Genomic DNA, 12617 nt, shown 5'->3' on the forward strand with positions numbered 1-12617 from the left:
CCCCACTCGGTCGCCCCCACCGCCCCCGCCCTCCCCACCGCGCAGTGGGCTACGCCTCCGCCACGTGCCCGCCTCCCGCGGCCAGACCGCCCGCGATTGGCTGGAGGCGCTGTCCGTCGAGGAGGGAGGGCGCGTCCCCCGCAAGCCGGCGCTCCCATTGGTTATGGCGGCGGCGGTCGCGGCCGCGCGCGCGGCCGCGGCGAGGAGGGGAACCCGGTGGCGCTGGCGGCGGCTGCGGAACGGGCGGAGGCTGCCGGTTTCGTAACCGTCGCTCCTCCTCGCCGACTCGCGGGCCGGGAGGCCTGGGTCGGGCCGCGCCGTGCGGGGCCGCTGGGAGTGGAGGCCGCTTGGGGGCGGGCGGGCTGGAGGCGCAGGTAAGGAGGCCGCGGGCGGGCTGAGGGAGGTGGAGGAGGCCGCGGCGCCGCCGGCCGCTCGCGTGGGCGCGGCCCCGGCCCGAGGAGACCCGGCCCGGCCCTGGGCGGCCGGCTTGCCGGGAAGGCCCCGCGCGGCCCGCGGCGCGGGCGGTGGCCCCGCGCGGCGTCTGATGCAACCTGCCGGCAACACCCGGCGGGGCCGCTGATCTCATCCTTGGCCCCGGCCCAGCGCCGCGGCGCCACCCGCAGACCCCCGCGCTCCCCCAGCGCCCCTGCTGCCGGCCCGGGACGGGATGCGAGCCGGGCTGTGCCCCCTCCAGAACCCGGCCCTCTGTTTATGCAACGTGCAGTGTGACTAGCCAGGCTCGTATTGGCCCCTGGGGATAAAGGGTGTTCCCAGAATAGCAGAAGGTGGACGGTATCTTACTTCAGTGCCACCTGGGGTATTTCCTGCGCCTGCGAAACTGCTCGGTGTCGGGTAATCGAGAATCCTTTTTAGAAGTTAGTCGAGAAGTAGTCAGGGAAGGCGGTCGATTTTTAAATATGTGACTTTACACAAATAATATTGTGCTTCCTTATGGAGCTGTACTTTGAATATCCTTCAGGTGACTGTTGAACACAGGTTGGATGAACGTGCAGCAGCCACGAGTTGACTAGAACAGAGAAGGGCAAAAAATGAAGTGCTTCGTTAGCATGCTTGGAGGCAACAGAGTAAGGAAAATTGCCAGCAGGGGTGTCTAGATGGAGAGGATGGAAATGCATGTTTGAGGGGAAGGAGAATCTGTTCTTCCAAGTAAGCTCGTGTGTTTTTATTCTTCAGAAGGTTTAATTGCTGGGCTTTCCTCTGGTCTGAAGTTTGTGCTGTCATCTGGCGTCTTAAAATGTGTCCGTTTCAGAATGGTTTTAACCTTGGTGGGTTACACAAAAATTGGTAGTTCTCTCTCCCAGTGTACACTCACTCAGTTGAATTCTTATTGGAAGAGATTGTCCTTTAATTCAGATAGGCTGTGGGACGCTCAAAGAAACTTTTGAAATAAAATAGTATAAAGGTTTGCTTTACTAAGAAATTCTGCATCTAAAAGCCCTTGACAGTTAAAAGTTGAAATCTGGTCAGCTGTTACTACTTGAGTAGTATTTGGGATAAGCTATTAAAGTTGATTCACTGTTTTGGAAAAACTTAGTGTAAACAAGGCTAAAGAATTACAGGATGCTAGTGAGCTGAAGAATTTTTCAGTTCGAGTCCTGCTTCTGGTGGGCACACTTGGCGGATTCAGTCATTTTAATACCTCCCTGAAAAACATAGGTGGAAGCAAAACTTAATTTTTTTTCCCCCAGAATATCTTCTAAATTCTCAAGGTCACATCATGACTGTCAGCAAGGTTGTCTGATCTTGGACAGGTGGTTTCATCCCTTGGGATTTAAACAGCACCTGGTGAGTCCTAGGTAAAGATAAATAGGACCTCATGGGGCTGAATTTGGTCTTATGGCCTAAGATTGCCTCACCTGATCACAGAAATGGTAAACGCAGGTAGCCACAACTCCAGGTTTATTGTGTATTCTTGGGAGGGGGTGCTTCCATGGGCTCTTATACTGGTAGGTACATTGGTCTCCTGTCTTTTTGGCTTTCCAGACCTATCACTTAAAAAAGGAAAAAAAAAGAAAAGAAAAATTGAGCATGACTCCCTAATAGATGTATATTTATAAACAATGTGTGTGTATTAGTTTGTGTGTGTTGTTAATGGCACTAAAAGTAGAGTAAAAAGATGACATGAAAAAACAAAAGAACATGCATTTTCTTCTCATACTCCAGTGGACCACTTGTGTACTCCCTGAAGGGATGTACCCTCCTTCATGGACCCCTGCCTTGGGTCATGAAACCAGCAGTGGCAAATAAATAGAAATCCTGCTCATTTGGGTGTTTGTTAATTTTGCTTACCTTCACTTCACTTGTAGTACAGAGTTGTCAGACCCTGGCAACATATGTCTAAGAACTTGAGGTTATGGAAAACATAACTGGGCAAAGTGGAAAATAAAGGTTCTCAACTGATATGAAGCAAAGACCAGACAAGAATGATGTTCACTGTATAGGCTGGGGGCTAGAAGTAGCAAATGTTTTTATTTTCCTGTATACCATTAAGAAAGACCAAGAACTTTAGGTGGTAAGACCATAATATCTTAGTAACAGTCTTGATTTAATTATGGTTGTTATAAGAGATTTTAATGCTAGAGAATCTCATTTTTATGTAAGACATTTGTAAAACTAAATGTTTTCTCTTAGCCTTTTGAGTCTGTATTCAACAGATATTTCTTGGGCACCACCGCTAGATGCTGGGCATATGGTGATAAAGACAAGAGTCCTGTCTCTAGCTTAGTCTACAGGGAGGCACACTATCGAGCTGGCATTGACCAAGAAACGGGGGGAACAAATTGGACAGAAGCACAAAGAAAAGAGAACGTGCAGACCATTTAGGGGACGGATAGTGGTTCAGTAGTGAGGTGTGATGTGAAAGGGAGCAGGGGCTGGAGAGGAGGGTTAATGCCTTGGATTGATCTGTGTGCTGGAGTCACAGAAGACTTTTCAGTGAGCCGGCATGACACACTCAGGTTTGAGTGTTAGATTGCTTTGGAGACAGTGGTTGGAGGGAACACGGCTAAAGCAGAGGAGGCTGTGCCCCTGAGAGATGATGTCAGCCTGAGGTAACTCTGTGGCATTGGGATGGAGACGGACACTAGAGGTGCGGTGTTTTGGGGGGGTGGGGGTGGGTAGAATTGTCAGATACCAGTGATTTGAACAGTTTTGGAATAAGGGACAAACATCGGAATATTTTGGAGTGTAGACCTTCGTTGAGGAAATTGGAGTTAAAAATTTATTTGGGGGGGCAGGGGAGGAATATCTGGTTGTACACATGTGAAGAAAATGACAAGAGGGTTAGGAAAATCCTTGAGAGGTTTATTTTCCCAAGTGAAAATTGAGAAAATTTTGATTTTGTTTTACTCATTCTAACGTTTTGAGTTGTCAGTGTGTCACTGATTTGAATGAACATTACTTGAATTAAGGAACTTGAATTTAAAAAATGTTACCCACTCAGTCCATCTTTCTTAAGGTCCATGGTTGATTTGCAACAGTGGCTCTCAAACTTCAGTGTCATCAGAATCACTTGGAGGGCCTGTTAAAACAAGATCGCCCAGCCCTGTTCCTACAGCTCCTGATTCCCAGGTCTGGGGCAGCCCGAGAATTTGCATTTCTAGCAAGGTGCTGCTGCTGCTGCCGGTTCAGGGGCCACACTTTGAGAACCACTGCTTTTCAGGTTTTCTCCTGCTTCCTGCTTGAATGATTCACAGCAAGGAAACAAGGTGCCACTCTGCTTCCTGGAGACTGAACTTTGGAATAGTATTTGTCCACATAGGAGCCAGACTTTCACTTAGGGTTGAATATCCAGATTTGAAATAAACTTATTTTCTTTTTGTGCATTGTAGGTGCTCAATAAATGTTTGTGGAAGAAACAAAAGCACAGATAACTGTGTGAACTGTAAAATATGTCACTTGTAGAGGCAGCTGTTTTGCTCAGTGTAAAAAACAAAATTGATAATATGTTTGGAGTTAAGTCTTAGACCACTTCCTTAGTGGATAGCTCTTCACTTTAAGAGCTACTTTCTTGGCTTGTCTTCGGTTGGAGAACTTAAAAAACAAAAAAAATTGGAGTTCTTTTTATTATCTCCAAGTTGCCTTTTCTTACATTTTTACCAGTTTGATGATTACTCTTTGTTTTACAAGCCAAAGGACTCATTTTCAAAACCTTACCTACTGTGTTCAGCCTAGTACCTTGAGTCAGACTGAGGTAAAAGAGCCCTTCCCTGTTCCGGTATCTTTGAGAACAAAAATGGGCATGAACATCACTAAATTTGGAGGCTGTAATAAGAGTTTTTGGTGACTGAAGTTCGTGGTATATTGTCAAAGTCAGAAGGCATTTTACCACTTTACGTTCCTCATTTGCAGATGGGGAAATCGAGGCTCACAGAGGGAAGGGGTATGTCCAGAGTGAAATGGGGGAAGTCAGAGCCAAGACAAGAACTGACTTGGTTCCTGGTTTGTACTTCTTTGGATCATTGTTATCTCTGAGTTTATTAGAGAGTAGCTTTAAAGACTAAAAACCTAATTGACATATAAAAAATAAAAAAGATAAATAAGATGAACATAATCATGATTGTTGAGACGGTCCCAGGAGACGTGTTAAATCAAACAAGTTCATAAAAATTGAGTAAACACTTTTCACTTCGTACCAAATAGATAAGCAATGGTATAGATGGCCTTTAACACTATTAGTGGTAAGTGTAGCTCAAATTATACTGAACTGCCACTTTTTAACTGGAAGAAAAAATAGGCAACATGATAAATTATCAAGGGAAACGTGAAATATCCATTACTGAAGATAGACTTGGAGTAGATATCCATCATGGTTTGGAAGGAAGCTTTTGGTGTTTCCTTAGCACTGAAGTGAGAACAGATGACCGGCTAGCTCAGGGCTGCCTGTGTGGCTTGAAAAACAATGGAAAGTAATGATATATGGCCTTTTTAAAAGCAAAGATTTTTAAAAAGCAGACCAGTAAATGGTGTTTATACAGAAATGCCTGGCTAAAGGTTTGGGTGAAGCTGCTGGTGTTTACTAACTGAGCTTTTCTTAAGAACTGTAAGGTGTACTCATTTGAGGCAGTTCATAATTCTGGCTGCAGGTTTTTTCCCACTGATGCAGTTTTAGCAGTTTTGTGAAAAGAGAACGGGATAGTTTTATGGTTCCTAACACTGCTTTCTCAGTTTCCAAGAGTGCTGTGACTTCTTGGTGGGCATGGTTCACTCAGCTTTAGTCAGTTTGTCTTGAAGTGGCCTCATGATGATAGGATAGGTCTGCTTTTGACACATCTTGAGGTAGTTGTAGCGAACTGGTTGAATTCATAGTAATGCAAATATGACTAGTTCTGAAACTGTGACTTCATTTCTACGGGCAGCACTGCCGTAATATTTCAGAATTGGCGTTTCCTCTGCGCTCCTTGAGCAGTGTCAAGTGGGTGCAGGCGCTGCAGCTGCTCTGGCTCTTGGTCCAGCCTGAGTCCCAGTGCTTGCACCTCCTTGGATGCATCATCAGGGCTTTTGTTTCTTTCCTTGTGGTTTTAGGCTGACTGTGTTTAGATGTGTTTACTAATTATGTCGAGAATTAAAAAAATACTGTTAGAAGCATGATGGGATGGGGAAGCAAATTGGGTATCTCAGAGCTCCTCAATCTGTGATCCAAGAAACTAACTTAAAAAAATCTCTGTTGGGCTTCCCTGGTGGCGCAGTGGTTGAGAATCTGCCTGCCAATGCAGGGGACACGGGTTCGAGCCCTGGTCTGGGAAGATCCCACATGCCGCGGAGCGGCTGGGCCCGTGAGCCACAATTGCTGAGCCTGCGCGTCTGGAGCTTGTGCTCTGCAGCAGGAGAGGCCGCGATGGTGAGAGGCCCGCGCACCGCGATGAAGAGTGGCCCCCACTTGCTGTAACTAGAGAAAGCCCTTGCACAGAAACGAAGACCCAACACAGCCATAAATAAATAAATAAATAAATAATAAATAAATAAATAAATAAAAACTGTTTAAAAAAAAAAAATCTCTGTAAACTACTCTCATTTGAGGTCATTAAAAGAAATAAAAACCAGCAAAAAACACCTTTTCAAAATATCCTGTAAAGATTCTTATGCTCCGGGAGAAAAGTCAAGTCCTTGATGACTCAGTCTCTGCATATTAGAGTAAGTACCATGCAGAGATCGTAGTGCAGTGTGTCCTGATGAGCTCTGGAGACTGGGCTGGGCGCTCTGCTCCAGCCTTCTATTTTGACTTGAGCCAACAATTGAAACTTTTTCCCTCTTTTATTGCAGGTGTCTCTCCTATCATAATTGAACTCATTGTGTTTAAACCAAACATCTCACATTTCTCTCTTGCAGATTGCCAAGTGCTGTTGGTTCATATGTGCTACCTAATTAGTGGTATTCTTTTGTTTTTCCTCCCATTTTTGATAACAAGCACAGATGGGCAGTACCCTCAGGGGTTCAGGTGGGTTGAATTTGGCCGTGTGGTGCGTCTGTATTAATTTACCTCTCTAAATTACATGACTTAGACTTCTGAAACATTGGAGCAGTTGGCCGTTGTCATAGACTTTTCTCAGCATAATCAATTAATACTGGCCTGCTATTAGGTACATGCAAGTTTAATCTTACTTGATCTTGTCATTTCAAATATTTAATGCAATTTATTTTTTAACTAGGTACATGTGAAGATTTCTTGGCAGATCAAACCATTGATCACCTTGTCCTCATTTCTACTTGTTCTGTGTTGACAAGGGAGCGTGCCCAAATGAGCAAGGTATCACAGCAGAACAGTACCCCGGGCGTGAATGGAATAAGTGTCATTCATACTCAGGCTCATGCCAGCGGCTTACAGCAGGTTCCTCAGCTGGTGCCCGCCGGCCCTGGGGGCGGAGGCAAAGCTTTGCCTCCAAGCAAGCAGAGCAAAAAGAGTTTGCCCATGGATCGCAACAGTGACGAGTATCGTCAGCGCAGAGAGAGGAACAACATGGCGGTGAAAAAGAGCCGGTTGAAAAGCAAGCAGAAAGCGCAGGATACGCTGCAGAGGGTGAATCAGCTCAAGGAAGAGAATGAACGGTTGGAAGCAAAAATTAAATTGCTGACTAAGGAATTAAGTGTACTGAAAGATTTATTTCTTGAGCATGCACACAACCTCGCAGATAATGTGCAACCCAGTAGCACTGAAAAGACGACAAGTTCTGATAATGCAGGACAGTAGACCTCACCCCTTTCAAACGTCACAACTTGTGGCTTGAACGTTAAAGGTGTGACTACCTACACTACTCGTATCAGCGGCTGAATCTCCATTATTCAAAGATCCATTGAAGGTTGTTTTCTAGGATCAGCACTGAACAGTTGATTAGCTAAAGATGTTAGCCATATAATTTGAATATCTGGTTTTAAATGATAAGGATTTTTGTGGGGATAAAAAACATTTTTAAAGGTATATGGTAAAAAGAAAAAAATGCCCTGGAGCTTGATGTTCTTAATAAATCCTGACTTCCCAAGAAATGTTTCTTTTCTAGGTTGACAAAAGGAATGGGGAACTGGCAAGTCATGCAGAAGGGTCTTGGTTTTAATGGATATGGTTAATTGGATGAAAGAAAGTTGAATGCCATCTCTGTTCATCTATGTGTGACTTTTTTCTAAATTATGTATTAAAAATGCTTAGAGCTATAGAAACCAATCACTTTATAATTTGGAGTGATTTTATGTATAGCATAAACCTTGTTTTAGCATAATTAGTACCGTTTTCCCCAGCAAGTACAAGTTTTTGAATAGTGATGTCAGGTTAAGTAAAGAAACCCCATTTTAAAGGCAGTATGCAGCCAACTGGCTTAAAAATATAAATAGCATTTAGTAAGCAAATAGGTTTTTTAAAAGTAAAAGCAAAGCATTTGGGATACCTTTGGGTTATTGCATTGGCATTATTTTGTTAAAATTAAAAAAACAACTCAGTGGTTTAGAGAAACTTATGTACCAAAATTTTAGTTTCTGCAGATGCTAGTAAAGTAAGCATTTTTTTTTTTAACATACCATTTGGACAGCCAAGTTAGTAAACAAAACGTCTTAACAGTTTATGGCCACACAGGTTACTGATTAGGATTTTGAATATTAATATCAGCAGGTAGTTTCTCCTGTGTTCAGATACACTGCAGTGGGGCCGTGGTTTTTAAAAGCAAAAACTTCTTGTGAACGATCACTTGGTATTTGATCTTAAACAACTGATTATTAGAAAAATATGTCATCAACTCCATGCCATTTCCCAAAATAATAGTCTAAGAAAACTTGAAAGTGTAAGGTTTAACCTTTAATTTATTTCACTTAAACACATCGTTTTATATTGTTTTTGCAACATTTTCTAGTTAGTGGGCTGTTCTTCCAGACTTTTGTACCACTTTTTATTCATTTGTATGCATTTATGTCCCATAAATTATTTTAGCAAGAAAATACTGATAAAACTCAGGATATTGACATTTTTGTTAAGACTAAAAAGTGGCAGTCACTGAAGATGGAAATCTCTAGGGTCTGGCTTATATAAATGTTGGTAGTTTTGATTGTCCTTGTTGACTTTTTTTTTTTAAGAACAATTCTAGCTCAAATTTGTGTTTTTCTCTTTTTTTGGTTTTTGTTTTTGGGTGACCTAGGCTGGTGACAAGAGACTGAGTCACATCAGATTAAAAAGTTACCAGGTATCTTATTTGAACATGGTCATTTTGGGCCACATTGTTGTTTCATACTAGGACCTGGGACAGTGTAACCAGGATGTAACTCCAGTTGCATCCTTGGGTTGGTGGAAGAGTGCTGTCTGTGCCCTTCTGGGCGGAAGAAGACATCACAGTGCCCTGCAACTCAGCAAAGCCATTATTAAAGGCCAAGAGTCCCTTCTGCATGTGACAAGAGCCCTGTATTGTTCCATGAGAGCGACTGTCCCAGGACGGTTAACTCCCTACAGATCCAGGAGACAGGATAGGGCTTCCTATTAGGGTCCAACATCGGTTTACTGTGGTTGGAGTATGGATCTACTTGTAGGTTGATAGATGTTTTAAATGACTAACTAGGAGATACCCACAGAATCCTACTGAATCTTTAATAGCACCTCATTGGAGATGCAGTTAGGTCACTTGAATCTTTAAGCACCTGTAAGAGGTGCTACAGACATTTTTAATCTCTTATTTACTAAACAATATCTTTCAGAAATGGTTGTCCCCATGGAATTTATTGTTACCAATTATATGAATTGACTTAACTATCTTGGAAAAGAAGCTTTAGGGAAATCATCAGGTATATACTCAATTATTTCAAATAAGAAAATAAGATTGTACCTTTTGGAAAAATTCAAGCTTTCCTTTTACCTATGCAAATCAAAACTAGCACCAGCAGTCATGCTTAGAACAGAAATGTTAACCGTTGTCTTGACTATCTCACTGAAGTGTTTGGGAATGAAAGTTTTTAGTTGGATAGATTTATCAGTATAAAATGGAGGGAAACCAAGTACAGGGAATGGGTAAGTTTGGGAATTGTATATGACTTCTGTAACTTTTGTCCTGTAGGTTACATATGAACCATTAGGATATGATCTGCCTTTGCTGGCAGGTCTAGTGGTTTAGGAATTAGGCTTTAGTATAAATTTCTAGCTGCATGTGAGTCTTCCGGGATGGGTGTTTTCTGACGGGTCTTGGCTGCAGGTGGTGCGATCCAACAGTTCTTCCTGCTGTCCGGCCCCTTTTAGTTACTGGGATGTGAGCTCAGATACTTTGGACGTTCTTACCAAGAAGTAGTAAAATTTTAATAAAATATGACCAGATCTTTGAAATTCAGGTCACGAGTGTGAAATTCTCAAATTTACATAAAGAAGTAGAAGTATGTACAATTTAATGTTTGGTGTTACAACAAAGGAAATCGTAGCAGCTTTTGATGTTTCTTAATCCCCCTTAGAGGGCTTGAAACCTTGTACCTGAACAACCCAGTTAAAACACTTGAGTGTTTTTGATGCCTTAGAAATAGGAAAAAATTTTGTTTGACAAAAGCTAGGAAGGAAGAAAGTCCGTCCTATAGCTGTTAGATCTGCCTCTCAGGAAAAAGTACTTGTTCTTTTTGTTCCTGGCTTTCCTCAGTTTGTGAGATTACTCTATTTTTTTAAATATAATTTTATTTCTTTCAATGAATTTGAAATAAAAAAAAAACTTTGGAATAATGACTGTATTTCATTGTGGGTTTCTTTATGTTAGATACCAAGAATGTAGTGCAAATGTTAACCAGCTCTGAGGAGCAGGCAGATGCCCTGCTGCCTTTCTGTTCCCAGCCCAGGGCAGGGGTGAGGTGGGCGTGGGGGCAGGCGGAGGCGCTGTCGTCCCAAGTCTAGACTTCCCTTAATGATAGGAACCTAGTTTTCTCTGAATTTAGGTGCCTTTCAGTAATATTCTTTGTCCCCTAGTCTAATGTAGAAATGTATACCAGAATAGAAGAAGCAATAACTCGCATCCTGCTTAGACACCTGACGTCTCAGAGCGTGGTCTCCACCTATAGAGTGGTAGGAAATAAGTTCTGAGGCTTTGAGGTCGACGGAATGTCAAAGTAAGGCCTTTCCCCTAACAGTACAGTTTATAGTATGCGTGTCGTCTTCGTTTACACGATGCCATAGGGTGTCTGTCGAAACAAATTCATACATAAGAGTCTGAGAAGCTGATTTGAGTGTTTCAAGGGAAAGTGCCATAGATACTTGTCTTCTATGATCCTTCAGTTACTTTCATGTCGTGGGAAATAGATTTCTACTTATTGCATCTTAATGAAAATTGTAGTACAGTAATTATTTCTGTGGGTAATGTGTCCCATTTCATTTTTATGAATTAGCTGTAAGTTAAAATCCAATAACTTGTCAGGGCATTTTATATCGACATGATTGTGAGGGTGCTAGCTCTTTTTCAATAAAAGCACTTTAGACCTACTGCTCTTTGGTTGGCTGCCTGTGAGTATCTGAAGAGTTCATATGTATTTTACACGTACTCAAAGGAGAGCAGCAACCCTGAATATCCTTTGACTGCAACATCCCACTCCTACCAGAGCTGTAGACCTGAAGGTTATGCAGGGGTGTCCAGAGAACCGGGCTCGAGGCTGTCACACATCACACTTTTCTGCAGCCCAGGTACCAGAGTCTTGTTTTCTCTGAAGCAGCTGTTGCAGCCAGGTGCCTTTGTACATCACCACCTTTCAGTTCTGCCTCCTAAATGAATCTTGTGACGTTTGCTTCACCTCCCCTTCCCCACCTTCTGCAGAGCCATCACCCTCTTTTGCCTGGCTTCTGTCTCCCTGGACTGTTGCATGCTCTCCAGAACCTTCGTGGTTCCCCAGTGCACTCCGGGTGAGACCCAGTCTCCCCGGGATGTGGCTCTGTTTGCTCTCGCTGCCTTCATTCCCCTCCACTCTCCCGCATCACTTTGCTTTGGCTGCAGGGCTTTTCTCAGCACTTTTTAGCTCAGGGCCGGCTGCCTTAGGACAGCTCTTTACATCTGGAATGCTTCATCTCCTCTTGCTTTTTCACTTTCCTCCCTTCCCGTCTCAGCCCCCCTGGCTTTCTAGACAAGGTCAGTCCTGTTACTTTCCTTCTTGGCACGTTCTAATGTTTGAGATGATCTATTTGTGCATGTTTGTTTAAGGGGAAGCCTCTCTCAGGAGACTCTGGGCTCTGAGAGCAGGGGCCATGTCTTTATGCCACATTGGCACATAGCAGATGCTCATTTCTTGAATGAATACCTAGATCTTTCCTGGGTTTTGGAAAAGCTTTTGGCACTGCATGGCTTTCTGGAAGGGTCTCTAATATATTTCTGAAGCTGTACAAATTTCTGCAGAAGTTGGAGACTTAGGAATTGGACCATTCTCTAGAACATGGGGCAGAGTAGGTGGCTACTGCGGTCCCCTGAGACCTGCACCTGCAAAGAATGCCTTTGACTCGCCTACCTGGGCCCAAGCAGCCAGTTCTGTCCCCAGTGTCCCTCTTGGACAAAGAGCATTTAGTTCCTGAGATTTCTCCTTGTTCTTTCCTATCGACTTCTTTGATAATCAAACATTTATATGAAATGGGCAGTTTTGGTATAAAACGTCTAAAGGAGAGGAAGGAGAAAGATGTGTGTGTGTTGTAGTTAACACAGCTAAACTAAACTGTCCACTTAGAGTTCCAACCTAACTTTTAACTGGTTTTATCCTGGGGGTGGGGGAACCTGAAACCCTGCGCACTAGAGCATGGCTCGCAGATACAGCTGGGGGAGAGAACGATTTGGCACACTCAAACTTCTGACCCTCAGAAAGACGATCATTACTCAAACTGCTTAATACCACAGATAACTTACGGAATGTATCTGCACACCAGGAGGAAACCTTAAAAAATTGTTTGTAAATCGAAGAGGCAAGAAAAAGATAAATGGTGATTTGAAACTAATGCTGCTTTATTTTAATGTGGCCACGTCACAAGCACTTTTGTGTTACTGCCATAGGAAGAAATCAACTTACTCAACTCTTCAGTGACTCCAGCGGTCTCTGGCTTGGGCTACAGAGTTTCCCCACCCTATTAAGGTTTCATCTCTGATGTCTGTCCTTCTCACTTGCCCTTCACCTTGGCTCGGATGAGAGCC

The 12617-nt window shown here is 43.3% G+C and overlaps 1 protein-coding gene across 3 annotated transcripts; it reads left to right on the plus strand.

The window, feature by feature from the left end:
• Nucleotides 1-240: 240 nt before the first annotated feature.
• On the plus strand, nt 241-8551 carry CEBPG (CCAAT enhancer binding protein gamma). Of its 3 annotated transcripts, none has more exons than XM_057534520.1 (2): nt 241-374; nt 6669-8551. In XM_057534520.1, the coding sequence occupies exon 2, from the start codon at nt 6758-6760 to the stop codon at nt 7205-7207; it is 450 nt and encodes a 149-aa protein (XP_057390503.1). In that variant the 5' UTR covers nt 241-374; nt 6669-6757; the 3' UTR covers nt 7208-8551. The 3 variants fall into 3 exon arrangements, with proteins under 3 accessions (XP_057390503.1, XP_057390504.1, XP_007165134.1); XM_057534521.1 differs by lacking the exon at nt 241-374 and adding an exon at nt 402-1167; XM_007165072.3 differs by lacking the exon at nt 241-374 and adding an exon at nt 6015-6457.
• Nucleotides 8552-12617: the final 4066 nt, after the last annotated feature.

Source organism: Balaenoptera acutorostrata, chromosome 19 (assembly GCF_949987535.1).
Source record: "Balaenoptera acutorostrata chromosome 19, mBalAcu1.1, whole genome shotgun sequence".
Lineage (NCBI taxonomy): Eukaryota > Metazoa > Chordata > Mammalia > Artiodactyla > Balaenopteridae > Balaenoptera > Balaenoptera acutorostrata.

What these genes read in the sequence shown, in the direction of transcription:
- CEBPG (XM_007165072.3), top strand. Translation starts at nt 6,433, where the DNA reads ATGGGCAGTACCCTCAGGGGTTCAG. An exon ending in CAGTACCCTCAGGGGTTCAG is followed by an intron (nt 6,458 to 6,668) that starts GTGGGTTGAATT and finishes TTTTTTAACTAG; the next exon opens with GTACATGTGAAGATTTCTTG.